Source organism: Oreochromis niloticus, linkage group LG13 (genome assembly GCF_001858045.2).
Source record: "Oreochromis niloticus isolate F11D_XX linkage group LG13, O_niloticus_UMD_NMBU, whole genome shotgun sequence".
Classification (NCBI taxonomy): domain Eukaryota; kingdom Metazoa; phylum Chordata; class Actinopteri; order Cichliformes; family Cichlidae; genus Oreochromis; species Oreochromis niloticus.
In genome coordinates, this window is record NC_031978.2 from 32,331,741 (window position 1) to 32,359,220 (window position 27,480).

At 42.3% G+C, this 27,480-nt stretch overlaps 2 protein-coding genes across 6 annotated transcripts in view; one reads left to right on the forward strand and one right to left on the reverse strand.

Moving 5' to 3' along the window:
* Positions 1-27,480, forward strand: part of hspa12a (heat shock protein 12A) — a 100,309-nt gene that overhangs the window by 27,931 nt on the left and 44,898 nt on the right. The gene's annotated exons all lie outside the window — the stretch shown is intronic.
* On the reverse strand, positions 9,591-10,646 carry LOC109204836 (transcription factor Adf-1-like). The gene is made up of 2 exons (XM_019366843.2): positions 10,054-10,646; positions 9,591-9,912 (listed from the first exon to the last, which is right to left on the reverse strand). The coding sequence occupies exons 1-2, from the start codon at positions 10,181-10,183 to the stop codon at positions 9,650-9,652; spliced, it is 393 nt and encodes a 130-aa protein (XP_019222388.1). The 5' UTR covers positions 10,184-10,646; the 3' UTR covers positions 9,591-9,649.

Genomic DNA, 27,480 nt, shown 5'->3' on the forward strand with positions numbered 1-27,480 from the left:
TTTGTTCCAGCTTCATTACTGGATGCATAGTTCAGATGCATCTGTGTTTTTTAAGTTATTTAAAGTCTGTTTGATATGACTCTTGCAGACTCTAGTAGGCCTTCGTATTTAAAATACCCCCATATTTACTGCTCTGTAGCTGCTTCTCTGATCTTCCTCTCCCTCCTGTTTGTGTGTTTGGTGGAGCTCGCTGGCCGTGAGGACTTCACCACCCCGTTCACACAGAAACTAAAGCACACATTTTATTGGCTAAAAGTGATTCGAACAAATTAAACGACATGGCAGCGGGCGCCCCCAAAATTTATTTTTAAATAGCGGGGGGGGGCCCGTTGGTCATGAGCGAGACAGCCTATTTTGTTTCGTTCGGTGGTATGGCGGCCACAGACTGCACTTCATGAAATATACATAGGGGGTGTCGCGGAGGCTTGTCAGATATGAGCGCGCCTCTTTAGTAGCGATGTTTGTCGGATTTTCATTGTTTTGTGACATGTGACGTAGTTTGTGGCATGGAATCTTAAATGATATAGTAAACACATACCCATAAGCCACAAGGCTTCTTAGCCTAGAAAGTAATGCTATGCCAAGCTTTGGAAAAATACGAAGAACTTCAGTTGTGATATTTCTAAAAGACAAATTGAGACTGTTCAAACATATACTGTCTGATATAATAAAAGAAACATTACTTGCCTTTAGAAAGTTGAGATGAACGATCTATCCAGCTCCTGGTATAAAAAGCCTCACGTTCTCATTAAGGCAGATGGCCAGGTGGCTTTCAGTCCTTGCAAAAGCGCAAAGTAGACCCTGTAGTATCCAAAAATATGAGATGCGCATGTGTGCTCAGGCACAGAAAGGCGCCAACAGCTTCAACTCATGTAAAACTTGAATTCATTCATTTTGACAGCAATAAATTTCATCTGAGACCAACTTTTGCTCCAAAACGTTAAAGGATTAGTTGAAACCCTTAATGTATTTGAGTTTATGGGGCAACTCAACTTTTATTGTTGAATTGTGAAAGAAATGACTGTAAGCTCAACAACTGCAAGTTTGATTTTTTACAGTGCTGCACGGCAAAGCGTGGGACAGACCCGCTCGCCTCGCAAGCATTCCAGCTGTTATTACCACCGACAAAGCGCAGGCCCCGGTACACAGCTGTAATAGCCCCCGCTGACACTGACTTCTTTTACTGAGGTTATATTTATCAGGTTTTTATTTCCTGATGTTCGTATGTGTCCTACGTGTTTCAGTCGCCAATTCTGAATTATAACTAACATTAAAAACATGTTTAAGGAGGAGAGAGAGCAAATCAATTCGATTAACAGCTGATCTTTGGGATTTTGTTCAGTAATCAGCGTGACCTGCGTATAAACGCATAAAAGAGAAAACGTTGGTGTTTCCGTCATGTAGTAACTGCTGGCTTTAACTGTACAAAGGTGGTTCGACACTATGAAACACATACAGACTTCATGATGTTTGGCTAATATTTTAATTGTGAATATTAATCATGAGGGTAAACGGCCCTGTACACCACGGAGCGAGGTCAGCATATCCATGATATCTTCAGCTCTCTAAGTTAACCCAGTTTCCCAGCTGACTAATCAAACTGTGATCTATGAATAATTCACAGGTCATATCAATATGATTTTACAGAAAATCATCCTTATTACTGTCAACTATTCCAGAGATGTGAAAATCTACAGCATAAAGAACAAAAAAACAGCAGTCTAGCAACACTGTAACAGAGATGAACCGTCAGTTTGTCGCAGATCAAAGTGGAATGAAAGTGATTGGTTGAACAGGTGTTCGTGATCTGTGTTATCTGCGTTTTTATCAGCGTAAGAGACTCAGCGGCAGATTAGAATAACATTTTGGTGATTTAATAAATCACTAAATTAATACACGCAAGAAACGAGCAAACCTGTTCCGACAGTTTGAGTTTGTGTTCCCTCAGCTGCAGACTCGCTGCTGTTTAAATGTTTGAGAGGAAGATTAGATAGAAAGCAAACGTCAAACATAGACTCAGTCTGCGTTCACATTTGATATGAGGCCAGCACGTACAGTGGCTGTGTCCTGTTTTAAGATCATATATGTAAAATTGTTGTCTGACCTGCGTCGATCCAGCCGCTCAGAGTCCGTGGTTACCATGGTTACTGCATAAGCAGCTGTAATTGAAACAGCTGGCACAGCTGTTTATGTTTGTCATTGCAAAAGAATTGTTTGAATGGTTAACTGAAGTTAACTTGGATAAATTATAGTTAAGGAGTATCACAGATAACGCCCACGGAGCTGTGTGACTGTTCACCACTACACTGAAATCAGTAGGCTATTACTGAAATACACGTGCTGTATCATAAACTATGATATAAATAGGGAGGTCCTACTAACATGTTTAGTTTTAAAGGACACCTTCCTGCCTTTAGTCTCATTCATGAGCAGTATTAGTAGGGATGCAACGATACCAATTTTTTCAAACCGATCCGATACCGATACTTGGATCTGAGTACTTGCCGATACCGAGTACAAAAACCGATACTTCTGCCACACACAAGTTAAACTTAACCGGTAGTAAAGAAACGACCCCACACAACTCTTTAACACAAACGAAACGTTTACTGAACGTAAGGGCAGAGACAAATACTGTACAACACATCCCTTTTTTATGATATTGATATTCCAATTCCTTAACCAAATGAAATACACTGTATAAATGAAATAATTCCCTTTCAAATTATATTAAACAACCCAACTTATGTTATCACCTTTTGGTAAGTGACTCACTAATATACACTCCAAAACACATTATATAAATCCACTAAACATACAATATTCACACATGGGCCCCACACACACTCACATTCACACTTGTTGCAGGCCTGTTTGCTGTTCACGCCGGACGATGGAGAAAAATCCTCTTCTCCCCAGTAAGAGCACAAAAGTCTGACTTACAGTTCCGTTGCTCGGTAGGTCACCGTTCACCAGTCCCACACTAAATCCACTCCCTGCGGACCCGATGCTGTCTCTGCTACAGCACGTTAGCGAGTCACTGTCCAGCTCTCCGACAGTCCATAGCAGCTGCCTCCGTGGCGCAGCCAAGCAGTCCGGGCTAGCCTTTAGCCTCGGCGGTCATGGCTGGAAACACAGTTTTCCACGGTGGTGCGACCGTTGAAACAAAAAGTCACTTCACCCACACTCTGTTGCGAAGCTCTCACACGGTTAGCTTTCTAGTCACACACTCTTTTGTGCAAGTTAACCTCAGTAAAACTAGCCGAGTCTCTCACTTTGGTTCAGCTAACCTCGTGCATCTCTCCATGCCGTTCTCTTCTGTGAACTGTGAACACCTTATGTGGCGTTCAAGTCCATGGGAATTATGATTATCTACTCCCAAATTCCCATCCGGGCTACATAAGTATCGGTTCATGGTATCGGTTAACTTTTACGAGTACGAGTACGCACACATTTTACAGTATCGGCCCCGATACCCAATACCAGTATCGGGATCGGTGCATCCCTAAGTATTAGTTTTCTTCTAACATCCAGAAGTCTGCACAATGTGTTTCAGAGTTTGTAACAAGCCTTTGACAGTTAAACATAACATGACCGAAAAAGCAAAAAAAGAAAAAAGAAAAGAAAAAAAACCCACAAATTATATGTTAACCTCATTTAGTTTTAGTTAAGTAAACTCTAAAAATTCTAACAGACAGCTGGTGCTTAGAATACAGTTGAATAACTATTAAAAAACAGATGATGTAATATTTCTGTCCAGGTTGCAGTCTTCATGATGAACACGCTGTTGCAAACTCTGCTCCTCTCGGTGGAAATGCGCCTTCTCTTTCCTCTTTGTATAAAACATTTTAAAAGTCAGTTTAATCTCAAAATTGACTGTCAAATCCAAAACACACCAGATAAAGAAAAGCGAATGTTTCAGTCTAACACAGTGAACCATTAAGCTTCAGTAAAACTATGCAGTTCTGAAACGTAACTTTAACCTCAGCCAAACCGATTTGCTTAGTTGTAAATAAAACAGCGAAGTAAACGTGACCCGACAGACAAAACCTGAGTGAATTAAGTCCAGTGTTTAACCACTGAGAGCTAAAACTCAGGTGAGGTTTCAAAGCTGTGTGCCGGTGATTGGACATCAGCCGCTGATAAAGCTGGTTCGCCTATAAAATGCTCTGTAGGGAAACAAGCTCCAGCAGCTCTGCGCTCAGGAAAAAAACTATATTTACTTATCTTGTGCAGAAAAATGCGCCGACATTGCGTTATATCGAGCACCGGCTGCCCAGTTAAACTGTGACTATCACCAGGTAACGTGGGCGTGTTTCTTGAATTAGCAGCAGGTGTTAAACAGCTGACAGGTGAGGAGGAGGATGCATGCAGGTAAACTGAGGGCCTGTTGAGCTGATCGCTGGTGTCATTAGAAAAATGTCAGCTCGTTCTTTATGTTACAGAAGCACAGAGACACAAGACCAGGCGGGAAGAGACGATCGTTCGGTGCAAACGAGAATCTGCGAATGCAACATGTGGAACACGGAGAGTGGAATATGTAAAGAAACCGGTTAACGTAACACCCCCCCCCCCCCCGCCACAAGCTGGAACAGCTGCCCCAAGTCCACACAAGCAATCGATTATCTAGGATCGACCTGTCTTGACTTACTTTGCACGGCAACCAATCAAATATTAGAGAAGCTGCATGGGCAGCGTTAACCCCGCCCACTTAGTTTGATGGGTGAGGCTGACAGATAAAATTATTTCAAGGACTGAGATGAAGGGGACAAAAGTGCCAAAATGAATGAATTAAATAAATCATTAAATAATTAATTAAAACTGTCAATAATTATTTAAATGTGTTATTAATTAATTAAATGTGTCAATAATTAATTACGTGTCATAAATATTTATGTAGTTAATTATTTCCAATTTTAATTAATTATTGCCACATTTAGTTAATTATTTAACGGTGCATTTAATTAATTCATTATGGCAGTCCTGGCGTTCCATAGAAGTGTACTTATCTAATGAACCTACTCTGAGCTAATCAGTTAGTCTTTGTGAGCCAATACAATCCCTTTCAATCCAGTTATATAGAAATATTTTCTTTTTCTCTTTAAAACTTTGTCACTCACAGTTTACTCAATACACCTTCACCCACACACGCACACACACACACACACACACACACACATACGCGCACACGAGCGCACGCACACACACGCACACACGTGCACGCACACACGCACACACATGTCTGGTTTGCTATCGTCGTGGGGACATCCCATTGACATGATGCTTTCCCTAGCCGCTTACCCTAACCCTAACCATCAAAAATGAATGCCTAACCCTAACCCTTACCCTAAACCTAACCATAACCTAATTGTAACCCTGACACTAAAACCACATTTTGAGTGTGAAAATTGCCTTCAACCCCGAGGGGACCTGGATTTTGGTCCCCACGGTGCAGAAAGTCCCCACCAGTATAGTAAATGTCAGATTTTGGTCCCCACCAGGATAGTATGAACCCTTATGCACGCACACACGCACGCACGCGCACACACACACACACACGCACGCACGCAAACACACACACACACACACGCTCACGTACACACACACACACACAATCCGTGTTTGAAAAACATTGAGAAAAGGAACATCATATCAACAGTGAAATGTGGTTGGTGTTATCTTTGTCTAATATTTAAACTTGTTTGACGATCTCAAACATTTAAGTGTTACAAACATATAAAAAGGAAATCAGGAAGGGGACATGATTGTAGAAGCATGTATGTAGAAGCATGCAGTGGCTGTAATTGCTGAAAAGCTGTTTCGGCATGACCAGGAAGGCTCTGCGTGGGGGTCTCTGCATAGCTTCTATGAATGTGTGCTCAGATGGTGGAAGAAACAGCACATTCTCTCCTCATGCTCATTTTGTTGTTGCCCCTGATGAATGTGGCTCTTTGATAGCTGATTTGTTTTGTGTTTTTGGCCTCTGGTTTGCTTCAGTGAATTTAATGAGGTCCCCCTTCTGCTATTGTAATGGCTGCCATGCTTTGTGTGTGTCTCATCTTTGCATTTTAATATGCTGCTATTTTCCATCAAGAATCTTCTGTTTCTGTTTAGTGCAAACTTTAATTTGTTTTTGAGTTTATGACAGTGAAAAGTGAACTAACACACATAATATGGTCAGGTTAGGTTGTTGGTAAGATTGGCTGTCGAGCCTTCCTGCCAAGCTAGGTCACACAGAAGACTGTTGTCCTTTTGACAAATGAGGAATAGTATGAGACGGCAGGAGAGTGGCATTAGTGACTTTACCTGTAGGGACTGTGAACTACTATTTTAAAATTGAAAGAACTAGCTAATATGATGAGGAATGTAGATATAGAGTGGGGGAAACTTAAGTTCGGTCACTTACAAAGAAATAAAGACTCTTTAATTTCTTTATGGTATGTAGTATGGTGGAGAGATGGAACCACAAATCCAGAAAAAATGCATTACATGAAAGTTATAAATGATTTTTTTTAAGTATTTCAAAATTCAAAACACAACTTAGCACATGGTGGAGAAACCCTTGCTGGTTAGCACAGTGGTAAGATGTTTCTTTTGGATGGTCTGCATTGATCTGAGGAGGGGCTTCCTTATCACAGAGGAGGAGAATGCTTGAAAATCAAAGTACAGAGGCAGGCCTAGTGGACGTCTGGAGCTCTGTTTCCTAAAAGAAGGGATTTCATGTTTTACTCAAGTAGACACGGATCCTGCAGAATCCACTTATTTTTCAGCTCAAATTCAGAGCTCAAATTCAAATGCCTCCCCTTATGATTTGGGATTGTGCAAAAACATACCTTCAAGAACGAATCATACCGTATACAAGCCAAACAAAAAGAATTGGAAAACAAGGAAAGAAACTTGATCATGCACATAAACAGCTGGGCTCAACGAATATTCTGAAGGAACTGAGTACAGCACATAGAGAACTCAGTAACTTAAACGGTCTGTAACGTTGTGTTCACACTGAATGCGATAGACGCGACCAAAAAGCGCCAGACGCCCCTAGCTTGACGCGTGCACATTCGCACCTCGATGCGTGTCCAACGCGAATTATTCTCGCCTCAAAATATGCAATTTTGATGCGCATGAAGCGTAAATGTGGGAGGAAGTTGTGCCAGACGGTATCTTTGCTAGATGGCAGCTGTCGAGCTAGCGTTTGAAGAGAGAGTCTCCCTCCTCTATTTACTGTGGAGAGCAGAGCAGCGGCGGTAAGGACGTCCTCGCCGTACCTGGGTCCATCAGGTCCTCCAGAGGCGTGAGCAGTTTGGTGAGTTTAACCATTTGCTCGAGGAGCTGCGCCTGGATGACGGCCGCTTTCAGCGATATCACCGTCTTTCACTCGCCCAGTTTGAGGACCTGCTGTCCCGCGTCGGTCCCAGAATCGCCCGCCTAGACACCAACTACAAGCGCTCAATCCCACCTGCAGAGCGCCTGTCCATCTGCCTGAGGTTAGTAAAAGTGTTTAATACGGTAGTCCTTTATTGATACCTGTGCTAATATATGCTAAACTATCGTTTATACACTGCTAACATGGCTGTGGTATGCTATCATTGAATGCCGTCGGTGTTTACTGATAGCAAACTGTGGTATGGAGACGACTGTTTATAATATTTCTAGTGATACTCGACAGTTCTCATCAAGTCCTGATTTAATTCAATTTATGCTGTTATCAGTGTTAGCAATGATAGCATGGCTGTGGTGTCTATCAATGTATGCTCTCAGTGTTTGCTGATATCAAACTGTGGTATGAGGACCACTGTGGGTTAATCTTTGTAGTGATACTCAGAAGGTCTATCTTATAGAGTCCTTTTTTTTTTTAGACCTGGTTTAATTTTGGTATAGAACCAGTTGAATATTTGTATATAATCTCTGCAGCTGTCAGAGTCTATAACAGGGGTCACCAGCCTTTTTTAAAACTGAGAGCTAGATAAAATAGTTATATTATAATAACAATTCTATCTTGATATGCTGTCTTATCACAGGTTAATTTTCAAAAAAGGCCTGGGTTGTGTAGCAGCCAACAACTCCTCCAGAGAGGCTGTCCTGGTGAGGGAGAAGTTCATGGCCCACTTCTCGGCGGAGGGAGCAGCGTCTTGACAGCCAAAAGAAAAGCCTGTTTGAAGACCCAGTGACTTCCCCACAACGGCTCTGAGCCACCCACAAACCTGCCTTTTTAAAATTTTCTTAATAAATGGAGCTCTACTCCAAAATAAACTAACCTCTCTTTATTCTCTTAAATAATTGGTCTGCACTGTGTTCCTATATATTAGTATATTTTGTCATTAGTATAATATGAAATAAATTCTACATACGTCAAGTTGTGTGCCAATATTTGCTGTGTAGTAGAACTGAGACATTAGTCATTACAAAAATTTATTTGAAATAATATTAAAATTCTCAAACAGAATAACATTAAACATAAATATATAAAATGTAACTATTTACAGAGAGACAGGAATAAAAAGGACCCAGCTTGGAGTGGAAGAGCCTCAGGGAGAAGGAGGAGAAAAATAACAACATTGTTTCTGCCCTGGAGAGCTGCTGCCTCATCAGAAAACTACTGATCATTAGGGTCCAATGTTTCCAAATTTAACACAGGTGTGCTGTTTTCAAAAACTAATTTATACATTTGAAATTTGACAAATTCTCTCGTGTGAGGCAGCATGCTCTCCAGAGCAGGAACAAGGCCGAGGAGGAAATGCTCCGTTGGAGACTGGCGTGGCCTCTTCAGGGACTCCAGGACGGCCAGCTCCACCGCCGATGGACCGTCCTGGGACCCGTCCCTCGACCGCCTTTGAGCTGTCCTCCTCTGTGGGCCTGTAAAACACAGCACAAAACAACACAAAGAAATGAGAAGGCTGATAATTGATTTTCAAAATTGAAAAAAACAGGATATAAACAGATTGGTTGTAGATATTTAGTAAAGGTGATCACAGGGGAATCCAAGCGAGTAAAAAGCTATCAGTGCTTGATGTACATACCTGTGGGTGCAGCAGCAGGAGTGGAGGGACTGGGGAGCCAGGAGAAGCAACAAGGGATGCTCTGCTGCAGAATCAGTTGGTTCTGTCAAGACAATATTGAATGTTAACAGGTTTTAAACAATAGTCATAGAGAAAGTATATACAGTGGTCCCTCATTTATTGCAGCAGGGGTTCTCAGAATAACTAGCCCCTCGCCACACACTTTGTACACTTTTTGTCACACACACGAGCATTACTCACAGTTCTCACAAGTTGATTCTCAAAGTGCAAACCTTTGTAGATTTCAAAACGTAAAAGTATTATTATGACGCGTTTTTTTCTTCGTCTGCGCACCACTTTTGAGCGCCTTTTCCCTCCCAGTGCAGATGTGGGTGTTTTTTCTGCTGTTTTTTCTATTGGACATGATGATTATCAAAACCAAACATGATAAGTTTGGCAAGCGCAGGAGACACGACACTGAGGAGATTTGTCAATCAGGCTGCAGCATGCAACACGCATTGTTGTGTAATAAAAAACTGCGAAAAAGCGAGGCAGTGACGGATGAACAGCGGGACCACTGTATACTGTTTATTATTAAACAAAATATATTCCTATATGACAACACGCATAAATTAACTGCCTACATTAATTCATTGTAAACATACCTTCTGACTGACACTCCCCTGCTGCCTCTCCGGGCTGTCCCTGGTCCTCGGGGGGGATGTTCTCCACGGTCCCCACCATATTGCCGCTAGTCTCCCGCGGGGTGAGGAAGGGGTCCAGAAACCCCATGACCGCGAAGAACTTCCATCTCCTCCCCGATCCTGCTGCAGACTCCTCTTCTCCTTCTCTGTCCTCTTCTCCTTATTATATGTGTCCCTGAGGCTCTTCCACTTTCTCCTGCAGATGTCCTCTGAATAAACACATTATCTTGTTAGCGGAAAGGTATTTGTACATCAGTGGGAAAATAGCGGGACAGTAGGCGGGCTTGCTAGCTTTTGCGCGGCTTCATCGGGTCAGTCAAAAGATTCAAAAGAGAAATGAATGAACTTACCAGGTTGCCCGAGCTTATCACTTATGTTCCTCCAAGCTAGGTCCTTTTTATTCCTGTCTCGGTACAGAAAGGAGCTGGCATCGTAAAGCTCCGGGTGGTTAGCAACCGCGTTGATGAGCCTTTCCTCCATATTGAATAAAGAATGAAGGGCTTTGGCTGGACCTGCCCCTCTGAACTAGGTCAGAGGGGCATGTCACCAGGCTCCTGATTGGTTGTCGTGGCGCGACTTGACGCTGGAGTTCAGATTTTTCCAACTCAAGCGGTAGACGCGATACGCGTGAATGCACAAAATGCACCACACAAACTGACGCTCGTATTTTTATTCGCATGTCAAACGTGTCAGTCACACTACTTGGACGCGTGACTGACGTGTTTTCGTGACGCAAATCTGCTTCTGAATTTTCGCAGGACCCCCAGTCAAGCGTCATCGCGCTTCTTCATTGACTTTACATATAAACCTGACGCTCTTGGTCGCGTCTATCGCGTTCGGTGTGAACACACCGTGAGAGTTAAAAACTGTCTAAATTTGCTGCTTTACGAGGTGTAACAATTACGTTTAACATCCAGGCATCCTTCTCTAGCTCTTGACGAAGGCGGTCACACTTTTCTCCTCCTCCTCCTCTCCCTTAGCTTCCCTGCTTAGCCTCTTGTGTCCTTGTCTAGTCTCGTGTTTTCTGTATTACTTTTCCCTGGAACACTCTCTCACAGTCTGTTCTCTAAAACCTGAAAGAGGAATTATGGATTTGATCAACTGGTCTCTGAATGCAATTGACACCCCTTCAATGGGAAGTCTGGGCTCGGGTGAGCCTGAGTGCTGAAGATATCTACCTATTCGGAACCATGATAACAGGGTTCTTGCTGATCGGAGCTGGCTTGGCCCTGGCTTATCGAAGAATTAAGGAAGCGGAACCGGCTGTTCAAACCCCCACAAGGCTGCCCGCTGGGATTGAAACGATGGGACGAGGCGTGAGTTTCTCAAAATGGGCTCATTGAGTGCAGCACGGATAAGATCTTGGAGAAACGCACGGCTGCCGTGAATACTCAGAACAAGACCTCTGAGCGCAAACTGGATCACATCTTGGGAAGCGCACCGCGTTCGTGAGTTCTCAGAATCGGCTCTTTGAGCACAAGAATGACAACATCACGGAACGTAAGTTTGATAACATCATGGCGAAGCTCACAGCTCTCCAACGGGAGATTGAGAGACCAGTGTCGGACTGTAGAACTGCTTGGAAATTCATATGAGCTGTTCGCACTAAAGTAAAAACCATCATCATTTCATGCGGAGACCCCTTTGGCGCCAGCTGCGGTCTCAAGGCTGGAGCTGAACAACAACACCCTGATAATGACTGTGTTTAGACTGTTCTTCCCATTCTATGCAAGGCCACCTGGATTGGCTGGAAGACTGTTTACTTAGCCTGGCAGGGCGAAGGACACTGTCTCAGCTGAACTCTGGACACACACACACATACACACACACACACACACACACACATGCACACAGACATATATACACATGCAGACATACACTCATCCCCCCTCCCCCCTCCAAACGCCTTCGACGCTTATTCCCTTCCGATGCTGATGGTGGATCATGGAGACCAGCACATAGGCTGCAGGCCCGGATGTACTGTCTACACTGGCTGTCTCTCACCCTTTACCCACCCCTGTTGCTTGTCATGTGTTTCTTTGGTGTATTAAGAGTTTTTTCATGTGCAGAGGTGTTTTTTTCTGTTCTCAAACTGATCTCCCTGTTGGAGCTCAGTCTGGGAGGAGTTATTTTTTTCTCCTTATCTTTCCTCATGTTGTGCTTTTCCATGTTATACCTCTCTGACCTGTCTTCCCCATGTGATGTTTGTGTAATGTATGTATGGTCGGATGGGTAAGACGGCGCTGGCACGGCTGGCAGCCTTAACCCAATTTCCCTCGGGATGAATAAAGTATGATCAATCAATCAATCAATCAATCAATCAATCAATCAATCAATCAAAACAGAATTTATTACATTTAACAGAGTTAGAAGTTAGCAGGAAGTTAGCTCGCTAGTTTCCACCTAAACATGATATAGCATGTTCTGACTGAGAGATTTGTGAAATAAATTCAAACGTACAGCTCTGTTATCACTTTCAGCATAAATGAAGACAGAAAAATAAACAGCAGTGACGTTTGTAGGGTTACTGAAGCTGGGCTAGCTGGTATCTAATGATGTGCTACGTGATCGCTCCTTGAGCTGCTCCGATCAGCTGACTGTGACAGGAAGCCTGCGTTGTTTGTTGCATATAATTAAATTTTTCCTTGATGCATAAAGTTAAAAGATTTAAAGTTTAAAGTTTTAAAAAGAGACTTTTCCATTTGATTACATTTTGTATGATGGATTATGCAGAAAAAGTAGAATTGGGCTGAAAGATCTATCGCTTTATCTATTCAGGCTGTAAATTGTGTTTTTAAAAAGTAACTAAGTAATTAATTACTTTTGAAAATAAGTAATCAGTAAAGTAACGGGATTACTTTTTGGGGGAAGTAATCAGTAATTAGTTACTGATTACTTTTTTCAAGTAACTTGACCAACACTGGTGTTCAGTGTCATCAGTGTAATCAGAGAGATTTAATGGTGGCAGAACTATGTGAAAGAGGAGGATTTTAACCACCTTAAAGTTCAATAAACAACATAACTTGAATTTGTTTATGTGTGGTATCTTTAGGATTAGGATTCAACTTTATTGTCATTACACATGTATAAATACAGTGTAACGAAATACAGTTTGCATCTAATCAGAAGTGCTATAAGAGCAATTATAAAGTTTTTTTTTGTTTTTTTTTCACCTGTACCGTTTGGTTCTTTTGCCATCAGAATTATTGTCTAAAGGCAAAGAAAGATGCCCAACGGATTTACTTTACCAAATGGACCATCCCAGCCTTGCCGTATTGGTCTATTTGATTCACCTTTGCTTTTATTGTTTATTTTATTTTATTTTTGCTTGCTACACACTGACATGACTGGGGGAAAGAAAAGGGAGAAAGAAAGAGGGAAAGAAAAACAGCGGGGAAGAGGGACGGTGATAAAGGGCAAAACCCCCCCAAAAACCAACAAAACAAACAGACAAAAAATACATATATCAATCACCTGGATCACCTGTTGAGAAAGAAAAAAGAGACAACAAGCAAAAAAACAGAGCAATATAATAAACAACATCATTGCGATGATCTATGTGAATATAACAGTAAATACTAAATATTGAATATTATTGTGCCGCACATTGGATCGACAGCGCACAGTGTGCTTTGAGGTAGGAGCCAAAAAGGGTGTAGTTTGTGTCTGTGAGCACCCGTGTGTACACCTGTGTGCATGAGCTCGCTTGTATTTAAAAATAAATAATAAATAAATAAAATTTTATTTATATAGCACCTTTCTAGACAGAATCACAAAGTGCTGCACATAAGATAACAAATAATAAAAGGGTAAAAACAGACAATATAAAACAGGCAGAAATTTAACCAAAAACAGTTTTAAAAAGGTGAGTTTTGAGTTGTTTTTTTAAAACAACTACCGAGTCCACAGTTCTTAATGTATGAGGGAGAGAGTTCCACAGTCTCGGGGCCACGGTGGCAAAAGCTCTGTCACCCTTAGTTCTCATTTTAGTCTGCTTTATAGCAAGTAAGCCCTGATCAGATGACCTCAGGGACCTGCTAGGGACATAGGGCTGTAGCAGATCGGAGATGTAGGGAGGTGCCGGTCCATGCAAGGCTCTAAATGTCAAGACCAGGATCTTAAAATGTACTCTAAATTCAACAGGAAGCCAGTGTAGCTGAAATAGCAATGACTGAAGAAGTCACTTGGATGAGTGACGAAACGTTTCTCCCACAAAACGCTACGTCCAGATGAACAGATTCAGCTTTTGGTGAAACAGCAATGGTGTCACATGAGAATACTTGAAAGCCTAGCTGCAGCGTTTTGCACAACCTGCAGACGATCCAGAGAACCTTTGCTTAGACACATAAACAGTGAGTTACAATAGTCCAAGCGTGAGGAAATAAATGCATGTATAGCTATCTCCAGTTCAGGGCGAGATAAAATAGGGCTTAACTTAGCCACATTTCTTAAATGTTAAAAACAAGACCGAACCAGAGAATTCACATGCCCATCCAATGTAAAGGTCGAGTCAAAAGTGACACCTAAATTCCTGATAGAGGATTTAACATACACAGAAAGAGGACCAAGGGCTTTCACTATCTGGGATACAAATCTGTCCAGAGCACATACGACAGTTTTCCCCTCGTTGAGTTGGAGGAAATTTACAGCCATCCAGCGTTTAATAGAATCTAAGCAGTCATTTAAAAGCTGAAGCTTAGATAAATCCTGGGGCTTAAAAGAGATGTACAACTGAATATCATCAGCATAACAGTGATAAGAAATGTCCTCAAAAGAGCCCATTATATGCTGGAGGGGGAGAAGATATATTAAGAACAATAAAGGCCCCAAAACCTTTATTGTATTTAAAAGGTTCCTTCATGTAATGATCTGCTAGAGGGTGTGGGGAGCCATAGCCCCGTCCTCCAGGGCATGAAGCAGGTATGGAGGAGATCCAGGCTCCAGACATCCAGAGACCCCCAGAGCACAAGAGACCAAGGAAGACCAACGGAGGGGCAGCCGCGACACTCTCCCGGAAAGAGCTCAGGAGAGCCCCAGATGAGGGGTCACTCAGCAGCCGCGGAGCAGAAGCCAGGGGGGTTGCAGTGATGTGCCTGTGAGCTCCGCCAGCAGCCAGCTGTGTCAGAGTGACCGAGCTCCAGACCGAGAGGCCGAGGGCACCCCACCCCTGAAGGGGCCCGAGCGAGCCCCAGGCTCCAGGCCCCAGGCTCCAGGCCCCAGGCCCCGACAAGCAGCCACCAGGAGTGAGCCGGTGTGTACCTGGACGCCCATCCCCGGACACAAAGAACCACCAATGCACCGATGTCTGAGGGCGTCTGCCACTGGCAGGGGGAGTGGTGGGGGAGATAGGCCTCCATACCTTGGAGGGCCTGAGATGTCCCCAGAGAGGTGGTGTCTGATACCCAACCTGACATATAGACACAGACAAACAGGCACACACAGATACAAACATCCATTCCCACCCTCATGCTCTCATATGCAATTACTCCACACTCACCCAACATGGAGACAGACATAAATAGACACTGTACACACAATCATACTCCCCAAGTATACTCACTCTTGATTTTCTGTTTCTCACTGAAACATGGCAGAGGGATGGCGAGTTTATTCACCTAAACGAACTGCGTCCTGAAGGCTGCTCCTACTTGTCCAACATGTCTCTGGTCCAACCCATCTAAAAAGCCATACCTTGGACCTTGTCTTTTCCATGGGCCTCAACATTGGCAATGTGTTTGTTGAGGATTTACATTTGAGTGATCATAATTGTGTCTTTGTTGAACTCAATTTTAGCTCTAAACAAACACCTGACGCATAATATAGACGCATAATAACTGAGACTACTGCTGAGAGGTTCTCCGTCATGTTTGACAGTTCTCTACTTTTTACTGGAAACAATGCAAATACTCTTATTCAGTCCTTTAGTAGGTAATGCACATCCATTTTGGATCAAGTGGCACCTCTTAAAACAAGCTCGGCTTTACAAAAGAAGACATGCCCTTGGATAAATTAGTCTATCTTAAACTTAAGGAGAATATGCAGCAAAACGGAACGACTATGGAAGAAAACCAAACTTGAAGTACACAGGCTCCATCTTCGAGGTCTCATGCTCTCCTTAAATGATACGGTGAAAACTGTTAGATCAGAATATTTTTCTAGACTCATATCAAAAAACAAGAGAAATCCCAACTTTTTGACAAAATCAGTGCTATTGTATCCCCAGATGTGGTACCTTTAGATGTACACTCTAAAGTAGATAGTAATAAACTCCTCCAATTTTTTGTTGATAAGATCAAAGAAATCAATGCTAAAATCTCCCCAAAGCTTTCTTGTTCTCCGAGTGAGGCACTCCCTTTGTACTCCTGGTCAACTTTTACAACTGTAATATATGATGAAATAGCAGCCCTGGTGGACAAAATGAAGCCATCCTCAAGCCGCTCAGATTTTATCCCCACTAAGCTTTTCATCAATGCTTTTGACACCATTGGTCCTTGGGTTGTGAACCCTTTTAATGTTTCTCTTCAGACTGGGGTGTTCCCCAGCTTTTTAAAACATGCTGTCAGGAAATCAATATCCTTAGTATCCTTATTTTCCTAATATATTGTTTTATGTACTTTAATAATGAAGGCCACTTTTAACTCACAAACTAAGTGCTCAGCCAGACTGAAAAACAGGAAGTTTTAGTGCACAGGCATATTAATAGATAAGACACAGAAAAGAGGAACTTTCCATATAAGCAATGTTTGAGACTGTGTGATGTGTAAAGTACCAAAATAACACCTATATGAGGCACAGTTTATGATTCCAATGTTAGAGCTCTTGCAACTGGTGTTTGAGCTGTGCAGGAGTCTCTCTCTTCCGGAAGATGATTGAATAAAAAGAAATGTTTTAACACACTATGAGTCGGTTTTCTCTGTTCTATCATGGGGACAAAAGGATTGGGGTTTAATAATGCCATTGTGGAACCAAGGCTCAAAAACCCCAACCTGGATCCAACATTACTTCAACATTTAAGACCTATCTCTCCAAACTCCCATTTATGTCAAAACTCTTTGAGAAGGCAGCTGCTGTCCACCTTACAGCATACTTGGAAAAACACAACATCTATGACCATTTCCAATCTGGGTTCCGTAATTGCATTCCACTGAGAAAATTGCATTCCACTGAGACAGCACTACTGAAAGTCACTAATGATATTATGATGTCAGCAGACTCCGGAGAATACACAGTCCTAGTCTTGTTAGACCTTACCGCAGCCTTTGATATACAGTCAATCATACCATCCTGATAAACAGACAGAGACCTGGTTGAGATGTCTGGCTCTGTTCTAGACTGGTTTTCATCTAATATATCTGAAAGGAATTTTAGTGTGTCTGCAAACCAGATCATGTCAGAATCTAGGTTCCTCACAGAAACATAACCTTAGAAACCTGGGTGTTATTTTTGATGAAGCTTTTTCTTTGGAGGGACATTTAAATCAGATTATAAGAACCTGCTTTTTTCACTTGAGGAACATTTCAAAACTTAGATCCATGTGTCTACAAGTGAACTCAAGATGATAATACATGCCTTTGTCTCTACAAGACTCGACTACTGTAACAGCCTGTTTACTTGTCGAAACAAGAAAGGGCTAGCTCGTCTATAGGTTGTTCAAAACTCTGCAACGAGGCTACTGACCCGCTCGAAGAAGGGAGCTCATATGACCCCGTGTTAAAGTTGCTGCAATGGCTACCAATCAGATTTAGGTTCCATTTTAAAATTCTAGTTTTAACTTTTAGAGCATTACAGGGACAGCCCCCCCCCCCCATACTGCCGATTTGATTCGTACACAAAACTCTTCTCGTAACCTGAGGTCATCAAACCAAAACCTTTTAGTGGTCCCCCACACTCGTTTTAAAACCCGAGGGGACCAATCTTTCCAAGCTGTTGCACCCAGACTGTGGAATGCACTTCCCCTATTTCTACGGTGCTTGGACTCGGTGGAGACCTTCAAAAAATAAAGACATTTTTATTTCAAAAAGCTTTCAATTAGACCAGGGTTTTTAAGATGTATTTATGACTGTATTGTGTTTTTACATTGTAAAGTGTAACCAGTATGTAACAAAAATATATAAACAATGGGCAAATCAGAAGACTTCGGGAACGACAGGAGCCCAGAGGATGGGTAACCACAATGAAAACACAACCGCAAATGATGAAGCAATGGTTCAACTGTATTTGAAATTTGTGCAGTGTATTGCATTTACAATAATAACCAAAATTGTGTGTGCTCGCACAGATACCCAAAATAAAAAAAGAAACGAATGTTAGACCCGGGTCTTTTAAAGTGTCAATAGGATGCAGATCAGGCCTGTTTGGTGATCTGGTGATTTATTGGTGTGAGTTCAGTCCACAATCGATGTATGGTTTGCACAGTTTTGTCCTACCACAGTTCAGGCAACCAGACTTCAAGATTCAGTTCCAAATGGGCTGTGGCTCGCCATCCATTGCAATGGAAAATTATTCCTCTTCTGCTGATTTCCACAAAGTCTGTAATCCAAAGTTCTCCGGGGAGTCTCGGCTCCTTTCTGCAACTCAAAAAACCTGACCTAAGAGTGAGGTCAGAATTACTTCAGATGAACATTGTTCACACTTAACTAACAACACTTCTGTTTAAGGTATAAAGCATGAACAAAATCTGTTTCAAATTCAAGTCCTATTTCTAATGTTGTACAACTAATCAAATTCAAAAGGGTTTTCATTACATGGCAATGTAGCCATCACCAATCATTAAAGCAACTGACACTGCTCATTAAAAGCAGCAAACTCAATATACTCTGCTCACTGTCAAGTAACAACAGTGATGAATAAAAGTAACACAATAAAACATTTCAATACAACAGATAGACAACACTTAACAACGGGAGTGTGAGTTTAGCTAGTACCCGCTAGCTACTTGCATAGTACCGTCACCATTAGCGTTTGTTTTTGAAGCGAACAACGTTAACATTTCAGGATGCCGATCAGCGGCTATAATAGTTCGGTTACTCACCAGTGCAAAGCACTTCGTATTCATAAAACTAGCTTCGGCTATCCAAATCTGGCGGCTAATCAAGCAGACACCAACAGCTACCACGTTTTCCCCACACGTACAGCTATGGCGCGTGGGACAAACAATCCCATTGGTTGAACCGCATTTGCATCCAGGTCAAAAAATAATCTTTGACAAAAAATAAATAAATAAATAACATAAATAATACAATTCCATACAAAATAATTTGGATTTTTCCTTTAGAGTCTCTCTCCAATTATGAGTGTTTTTAACTGAACAGAATAAAACACCTTTAATAATAATTACAATAAACAGTCTCTAATTGCATCTGTTTGCCACTGGGCTACAAAAGCACTTTGTGACACGTCTGTGAAAGGTGCTATATAAATAAACTTTACTGACTTACTTACTTACACAGCTATGTTAGCATAACATAAACAGTGAAGCTGGAGGATGAACGCTAACTTTTTTTCCACTCAAAAGTTAACATGAGGGTTCCCGATGGTTAGGGACAAATGCAATTGCGTGGCATGATGCGACAAATGAACCAAACTTCAGTCAGGAGAACAACTGAGATAATCCATCCACAATACCAGGTTAGTCGTTAATATACTTCTGCATGGGCTGGGCTGTAGTTAAATCGTAAGGCCACTTTTTTAGGGTCTTGTTCAGATTAAAGAAAAGAAGATAAAAAGCATTAAAACATCTTAAAAACCCATATGGAAAAGAAATAGTAAAAACTTAAAAGACTTGCATAAGATGTGGCCTACTTCATATAGTGAATCATATAAGGCTTATATGATTTACTCATGAAAGTGGCCACTTTCTCATTACTTTCATATATTGTTTTAGTAAGTATACAAAACATACAAGTTTCATTTATATAATTTTTCAAGGGATCTTATATCTGTTTTCACTCTTGTATGCTTTTCATACAAGTTTCACACAAGACAGATACAAACTTAATAAGATTTATATATCACTTTTCCATATGGGAACACCACAGCCTTAATAAATGCAGAGCAGTTTGGACCCAAAGGAAAGTTCATATGTCATCACTTAAAGGCTGGTTTAAGTGAAGAATAGAGGGGAATTTAAGACTTACTAAGCAAAGATATTACAAATATGGAGACAAAGCAAGCAGATTATTAGCATATACACTAAGAAAACAACAAAACTAACACAATACAAACAATAAAAGTCCAAGACTCTTTCGTCACAAAAGGAATTCCTTCACAAAATTCTACAAAAACCTATTCTATTCTATATGGAATATAGAATAGAATAGAATAGAATAGCTTTTTATTGTCACTGTTACAAGAACAGTGAAAGGCAGTTTGGCATCTCTCCATGTGTGTGAAGTACACAATAGCGTAAGTATTTACACAATGACAAATTTACATTTACACAAGAAAGATATGTACAAGTTATACATACACCTGCAAACATACACGCACATACATACATATATGTATATATACATATTTGCATCCGTACATACATACACACACATATTTCAACATACACGCTTACATCTATATACATACACATACATGCCATCAGGTGCATTGAGAGGTGCAGTGTGATCAGTGATATTGCACATTGAGTGGGGGGGGGTGCTGTTGGAACTATACTAAATAAGGTTATAATAAATACAGTTTAAAGAGGTAGGGGTGTTGGTTGCATTGAAGTATAAACAGAAATATGATTTATAAATAAGGTGTAATGTCCATGAGTGTTGGCGGTGCAGTTATCCTCCAATCAGGGTGGAGGTAGGGCATGTATGACAGCCTGTGGGTAAAAACTTCTGTTGAGTCTGTTTGTCTTCGACCTGATGGACCTGTAGCGTTTACCAGAGGGAAGGGGGGAAAAGTGAGTGTCCAGGGTGCGAGGGGTCTTTAATGATGATGCTGGCTTTCTGCTGAAGTCTGCCAGTATAGATGTCTCTGTTAGTGAAGTGCCGATTGCCCGCTCTGCTGCCCTCACCACCCGCTGCAGTTTCCTCTTGTCCTCCGCGGTGCAGCAGTTGAACCAGAGTGTGCAGCAGTAAGTCAGAAGGCTCTCAATGGTGGAGCGGTAGAAGTTTACTAGCAGTCTTTGGGGTAATTGGGCCTGACGTAGTTTCCTGAGGAAGTACAGCCTTTGTTGTGCTTTCCCTACCTGGTGGGAGATGTTTGTGGACCAGGTAAGGTCGGCCGAGATGTGGACTCCGAGGAACTTTCTACCCTTTCTACCTCCTCCCCCTCAATGTAGAGGGTAGAGTGCTCGGATTGCTTTGTTCTTCTGAAGTCGATCACCATCTCCTTGGTCTTGGCTGTGTTCAGATGCAGGTTGTTGTCGTCACACCATTGCTTCAGATGCTGAACCTCCTCTCTGTAGGCTGAATCATCGTTGTTGTCGATCAGTCCTATGACAGTGGTGTCATCAGCAAATTTTATAATGGTGTTACTGGTGTGGATTGGTGAACAGTCATGGGTGAAAAGTGAGTATAAGAGGGGACTGAGGACACACCCCTGTGGAACAGCCACATTCAGAATGAGGGTGGAGGAGGTGTGCTCTCCCATTCTGACGTTCTGGGGTCTGTTGCTCAGGAAGTCCAGTATCCAGCTGCACAGTGAGCTGCTGAGTCCTAAGTTGCTTAGTTTATTAACCAGTTTGTGGGGTTGAACTGTATTGAAGGCAGAGCTGAAGTCCACAAATAGCATTCTCACATAGGTGATACTACAGTCCAGGTGTGTGAGGGCTGTGTGAAGAGCTGTTATTATGGCATCCTCTGTCGACCTGTTTGCCCTGTATGCAAACTGGTATGGATCGAGGTTTGCAGGGATGGCAGCTTTAATGTGTGACATGATGACCTGTTCAAAACATTTGGCAATTATGGGTGTTAAAGCAACTGGACGATAGTCATTCAAGCAGCTCACTGTGTTCTTCTTGGGCACTGGAACGATGGTGGCTGACTTAAGGCAGGATGGTACTACAGACTGTAGCAGTGAGAGGTTGAAGATGGTGGTGAAAACCTCTGCTAGTTGGTCTGCACATGCTTTAAGCACTCTACCGGCTGCACCGTCAGGACCAGCTGCTTTCCTCGCGTTGACTCTGCGCAGTGTGGCTCTGACCTGGTGCTGCTCCAGCTGGATGGGAGCGTCGTCCCTCTCTGTAACAGCAGGATGGGTGATGGTGTCCCTGTTTTCTTGGTCAAAGCGGGTGAAGAAATGGTTTAGGGTGTCAGGTAAGGTGATGTCTGGGGAGTTGGTTTGTGTGCGACTGTCTTTGTAGCCAGTGAGTGTCTTGATCCCCTGCCACATGTTTCTGGAGTTCTTTGTGTTAAAGTGTTCCTCGATGCGCTGTTTGTATTTGCGCTTGGCTTCTTTTATGCCTTTAACCAGAGATTGGCGTGCCTCTTTGTAGACTTGTTGGTCTCCTGATTTGAAGGCGCTGTCACGTGCTCTTAGTAGGGCTCTCACCTCACTGTTGAGCCATGGCTTCTGGTTTGGGAATACTTTAACAGTCTTTGTTGTTGTTACGCTCTCAGTACAGAAGCTGATGTATGAGAGTACGGCAGATGTGTGGCCCTCCAAGTCTGATCCTTCTGCAAATACACTCCAATTCGTGTTATCAAAACAGTCTTGTAGGGCCGTGGTGGCTTCCGCGGTCCACACTCTTACTGATTTTTCAGATGGTTTTTGTCTTTGAATTAGAGGTTTATAAGCAGGGATCAGGGACAGAGAGAGATGATCAGAGAGTCCGAGATGAGGCAGGGGGGTGGCCTTGTAAGCTGAGTGTAGACCTGGTCTATTGTGTTGTTTTCCCTCGTCGGAAAGCTCACGTCTTTAAAGAATCCAGGCAGGACAGATTTCAGGTTTGTGTGGTTAAAATCTCCTGCCACGATCACAGCGCAGTCCGGGTGCGTTGTTAGCTGTTTATTAATGGAGCGCTGGAGTAGCTCCATGGCTGACTTAGCATTAGCTTGCAGCGGCACATAAACTGCTATTATTGTGATCGCTGTGAGCTCTCTCGGCAAGTAGAAGGGTCTACACTGAACCATCATGTATTCTATGTCTGGGCAGCAGTGAACGACTTTAACTGTGTTGTTGGTGCACCAGTTATTGTTTACAAACACTAGCAGACCTCCCCCGCGTTTCTTACCGGACTCTTTGTTCCTGTCCGCTCTGAACGTAGCATGGCCCGCTAGCTCAATCGCAGTGTCTGGGGTAAAAGAGTCCAGCCAAGTCTCTGTGATGATCATAACACAGTAATCCAAACAGCGTGAGGTGATCCACAGTCGTAGCTCATCCATCTTGTTATTTAGTGACTGTGAGTTGGTGAGGAAGAGACTCGGAATAGCCGGTCCGTGTGGGTTAGCACGTAGCCTAGCCTTCAGCCCCGCTCTCTTCCCTCTCTTCTGTTTCCTGTGCCTCCGTCGCCTACGCCACTTCAGCGGTGGTATGGTGAAATTAGAGTCGGTCTGGAGAGACCCTCCGGATCTCAGGGGAATTGAGTCCCAGTCATTGTCAGTGAAGGTGTGCAGGTTTTTGTGGTTTAGAACCACAAGCAGTTCAGTTTTACTGTACTGCATATGTGCTCCTGCATATCAGAGTAAAAGTGAAGCAAAAATACACAAAATAAAAAGAAAACCGCTAAGTTGAGGAGAGCACCGGGCCGCTGCGACTGCTCACGCCGCCATCTTGAGATATAAACACTTTTTCCAGTGAGACAACATTTTTAAACTTCCTCAGTCAAATATAAGTAACTGAAAGAACCATCTGCTAAACAACTGGAAGCACAATTAAAGAGTCTGCGATAAAGCAGGCAACATTTAAAAACAATGAAAGTCCTGGTACTGATGGCTTTATAAATGCTTCAAAGACCTGCTAGAGCCCCTATATCATTACAAGCTTTTAATTATGCCTTGGACTCAAAAACAATGGCCCCAAATGGTGTGTTTAAAGTTAACATACCACCAGAGCCCAGGTTAGCACAGATGGGTGTCACACCAGACACCAGAGGGACCAACCAAGGTCAACTATCAGTGTAAATGCATAACAGCTGAATGGTCAGAGCCTCTATCCTATAATATGTAGATACAAAAAGTTTGGAACTGTAACAAATGGAAAACTTCAAATTAGTGTGTTTGATAAACGTTGGGAACCAGCAATAATGTTACTGATGCAATAAACTTAATGGTAACAATTAGCAATTGTAACATTATTAGATGGATGCTTCATGATTTATTCTGTTTTTTAAATGTATTTGTTTTATGGTTTCTCTTTGGATACAAGACAGTTCCACCTGAAGACAGTTTTATCCCCCATTTTTTTCCTTTTTTTCTTTTGTCAAAGGCACACTTCTTATCCTGACTCAGGCATGGTGATAAAAAGGTGGAACTGTAGAATCAAATGTAACTTTGTATTCTGAATGTTGTAACTTTTTTCTTTTATGCTGCTTGTAGAATATTACACTTCAATGAAGATGAAGTTTAAAAAATCCACACTTCGCAAAAACAATGAAGAGGGTGGAGAGTGTGCATAACATCAAAGGTGCTTACATTACCAATGATCTCACATGGTCATTGAATGTATCACACTAAGAAAAGCACAATGGAGACTGTTCTTCCTGAGAAGGTTTAAAGTGAGCTAGACTGCACACTCAGCTGTCACTCACTGTAACGCACTCAGCTGTCACTCACTGTAACGCACTCAGCTGTCACTCACTGTAACGCACTCAGCTGTCACTCACTGTAACGCACTCAGCTGTCACTCACTGTAACGCACTCAGCTCTCACTCAGTGTAACACACTCAGCTCTCACTCACTGTAACGCACTCAGCTGTCACTCACTGTAACGCACTCAGCTGTCACTCACTGTAACGCACTCAGCTCTCACTCACTGTAACACACTCAGCTGTCACTCACTGTAACGCACTCAGCTCTCACTCAGTGTAACACACTCAGCTCTCACTCACTGTAACGCACTCAGCTGTCACTCACTGTAACGCACTCAGCTGTCACTCACTGTAACACACTCAGCTCTCACTCAGTGTAACACACTCAGCTCTCACTCACTGTAACACACTCAGCTCTCACTCACTGTAACGCACTCAGCTGTCACTCACTGTAACGCACTCAGCTGTCACTCACTGTAACACACTCAGCTCTCAATCACTGTAACTCACTCAGCTGTCACTCACTGTAACGCACTCAGCTGTCACTCACTGTAACACACTCAGCTCTCACTCAGTGTAACACACTCAGCTCTCACTCACTGTAACACACTCAGCTGTCACTCACTGTAACGCACTCAGCTCTCACTCACTGTAACACACTCAGCTGTCACTCACTGTAACGCACTCAGCTCTCACTCACTGTAACGCACCCAGCTGTCACTCACTGTAACGCACTCAGCTGTCACTCACTGTAACACACTCAGCTGTCACTCAGTGTAACACACTCAGCTCTCACTCACTGTAACACACTCAGCTCTCACTCACTGTAACACACTCAGCTCTCACTCACTGTAACGCACTCAGCTGTCACTCAGTGTAACGCACTCAGCTGTCACTCACTGTAACGCACTCAGCTCTCACTCACTGTAACGCACTCAGCTGTCACTCACTGTAACACACTCAGCTGTCACTCAGTGTAACGCACTCAGCTCTCACTCACTGTAACGCACTCAGCTGTCACTCAGTGTAACACACTCAGCTGTCACTCAGTGTAACGCACTCAGCTGTCACTCAGTGTAACACACTCAGCTCTCACTCAGTGTAACACACTCAGCTCTCACTCACTGTAACACACTCAGCTGTCACTCACTGTAACACACTCAGCTCTCACTCAGTGTAACACACTCAGCTCTCACTCACTGTAACACACTCAGCTCTCACTCACTGTAACACACTCAGCTCTCACTCAGTGTAACACACTCAGCTCAAGTGACAGGAGTGAAACGGCCGACCGGGGTTAACAGAAGCTAGATTTTGGTCAGTGGAGTTTTCAGCTGCCCTGTGTTTCGGAGAGCCTTGAGAGAGAACTGTTTATGTTTCAGGTGAAACGTTACCTTAAGCCGGAAGCGAGAGGCGGTGCAGCTGTAGCTCTCTGGAAGCAGAAGTGAACCCTTCAAGGTCGTCACATAACTCGTTGGTATATCAGATCTACTGTCTCATTCAGTCTCAGGAGCCTCACATCCAGCCATCTCGACTCGGACGTAATCGGCCAATCCCTCCATTAAAACTGACCAGAGTACCATTTTGAATTTCTGTTTCTGAAACATATTTGAATTCAGCCCTTTGTAGCCTGATACTTATCATTTCCATCAAATGATGTGGCGTGCTTCACACATTATTCAATCCATAGCAGTGAAGATATCCAGCATGATTATTTCTCATTGAGATCTGATGTGTTTTCATTGTCTTATTTTCTGTCATCTGATAAATGATTAGCTATATTGTTTTCTCCATATTCACCTGTTTTTATGGAAATTTGTTTCGGTGATAGTGATACAGGAACTGTGTTACACATTAATGCAAAACTGCGACAAGTTAGTAACATTTTAAGCCATGTTACATGCGGCTTTCTTTTCAGGGGCATGTATAGATAACTATGATAAACATATATTTGATACTTGCACACCTACTTGGTAGCTTCTCATTTACCAAACTTAAACATCTTTCCTTTGTGTGGTGGATAATCGTGCTCATACTGTCTCAACTCTCACAATCCAGAAATATGTACTAAACAAATTTATGACAATGAAAGCTTGTTTACAGAACGCCTGGCATTATGACAAACAAATAATTGAGCTTGTATTCCCTGAGAACAATAAAGATATAGACTCTGCTCTTGTGCTTTTATTTTACCAAAAAGGGCAATGGCATAAAAAAGTGTGTGGGAAAAGCAGGAACACTCCGACCTGCATTGTACTTAACTTGATGTGTCTTGTTCATTGTCATTGGCTTGAATGACAGGCTTGAATAAAGCATGGTCATCTGGAGGGTTTTCTGCCAGATGCACATTTACTGTTCTGAACAGGTCTAACCCTGACCACAGTCTTTCCTGAATGGCACCTAAGCAAACTGTAGCAGGAAACTAAGAAAATGAAAATGAAATGATTAAAAACATATTTCTAATCTGTGGATCTCAGTCCCCTGTCACTTGTTTGACCCAGTCATCCACTACAACTTGACTCTGTGTGGACTCTTCATACTAATTTACCAGACTTTTGTCTGTTTGTTTAGGAGGAGGATGAAGGATTAAATGTTACTTTTTGCATTTTCTTGTTTGATCATTTGGAAATATGAGGGCAGGGCTTGACTAATAGTTTAACCTTTACTTTGGAAAATGAAATCTTAGGTTTGAACATCATATAGAGTAAATGTAATAAATTAGACTTTTTGTTTTTAGCTTTAAAGTTTAGTTTCTATTTTGCCTTAAAATTGATAGATTTGTGAATTAAAGTTCAGCGAGATGAACTCTATAAAAAGTTCAATGAACTTTAATTATTTTTAGTGGATTGAGATTGAATGCAGTTTAATTTATTGTGCACTAACAGTCCATCATGTTTGTTTGTCTCAAATATTTTCAATCAATAGTGTTCATATAGATAGTATGGAAATGTGATTAATGGGGGAAAAAACACAGAACTGATGATTTGGTTGGACAAACCCAGCAGTGTTATCACTGTAAGGAAGACACACGGTGTGCCGCAGGATGACTTAAATTATTGTGTGATTGTTATGGATGAGAGAACAG

Excerpts from the sequence above, each read along its gene's own strand:
- LOC109204836 (XM_019366843.2), bottom strand. The coding sequence starts at position 10,183 with ATGGAGGAAAGGCTCATCAACGCGGTTGCTAACCACCCGGAGCTTTAC. Across the intron at positions 9,913-10,053 it reads TGATAAGCTCGGGCAACCTG|AGGACATCTGCAGGAGAAAG; the intron begins GTAAGTTCATTC and ends GTGTTTATTCAG.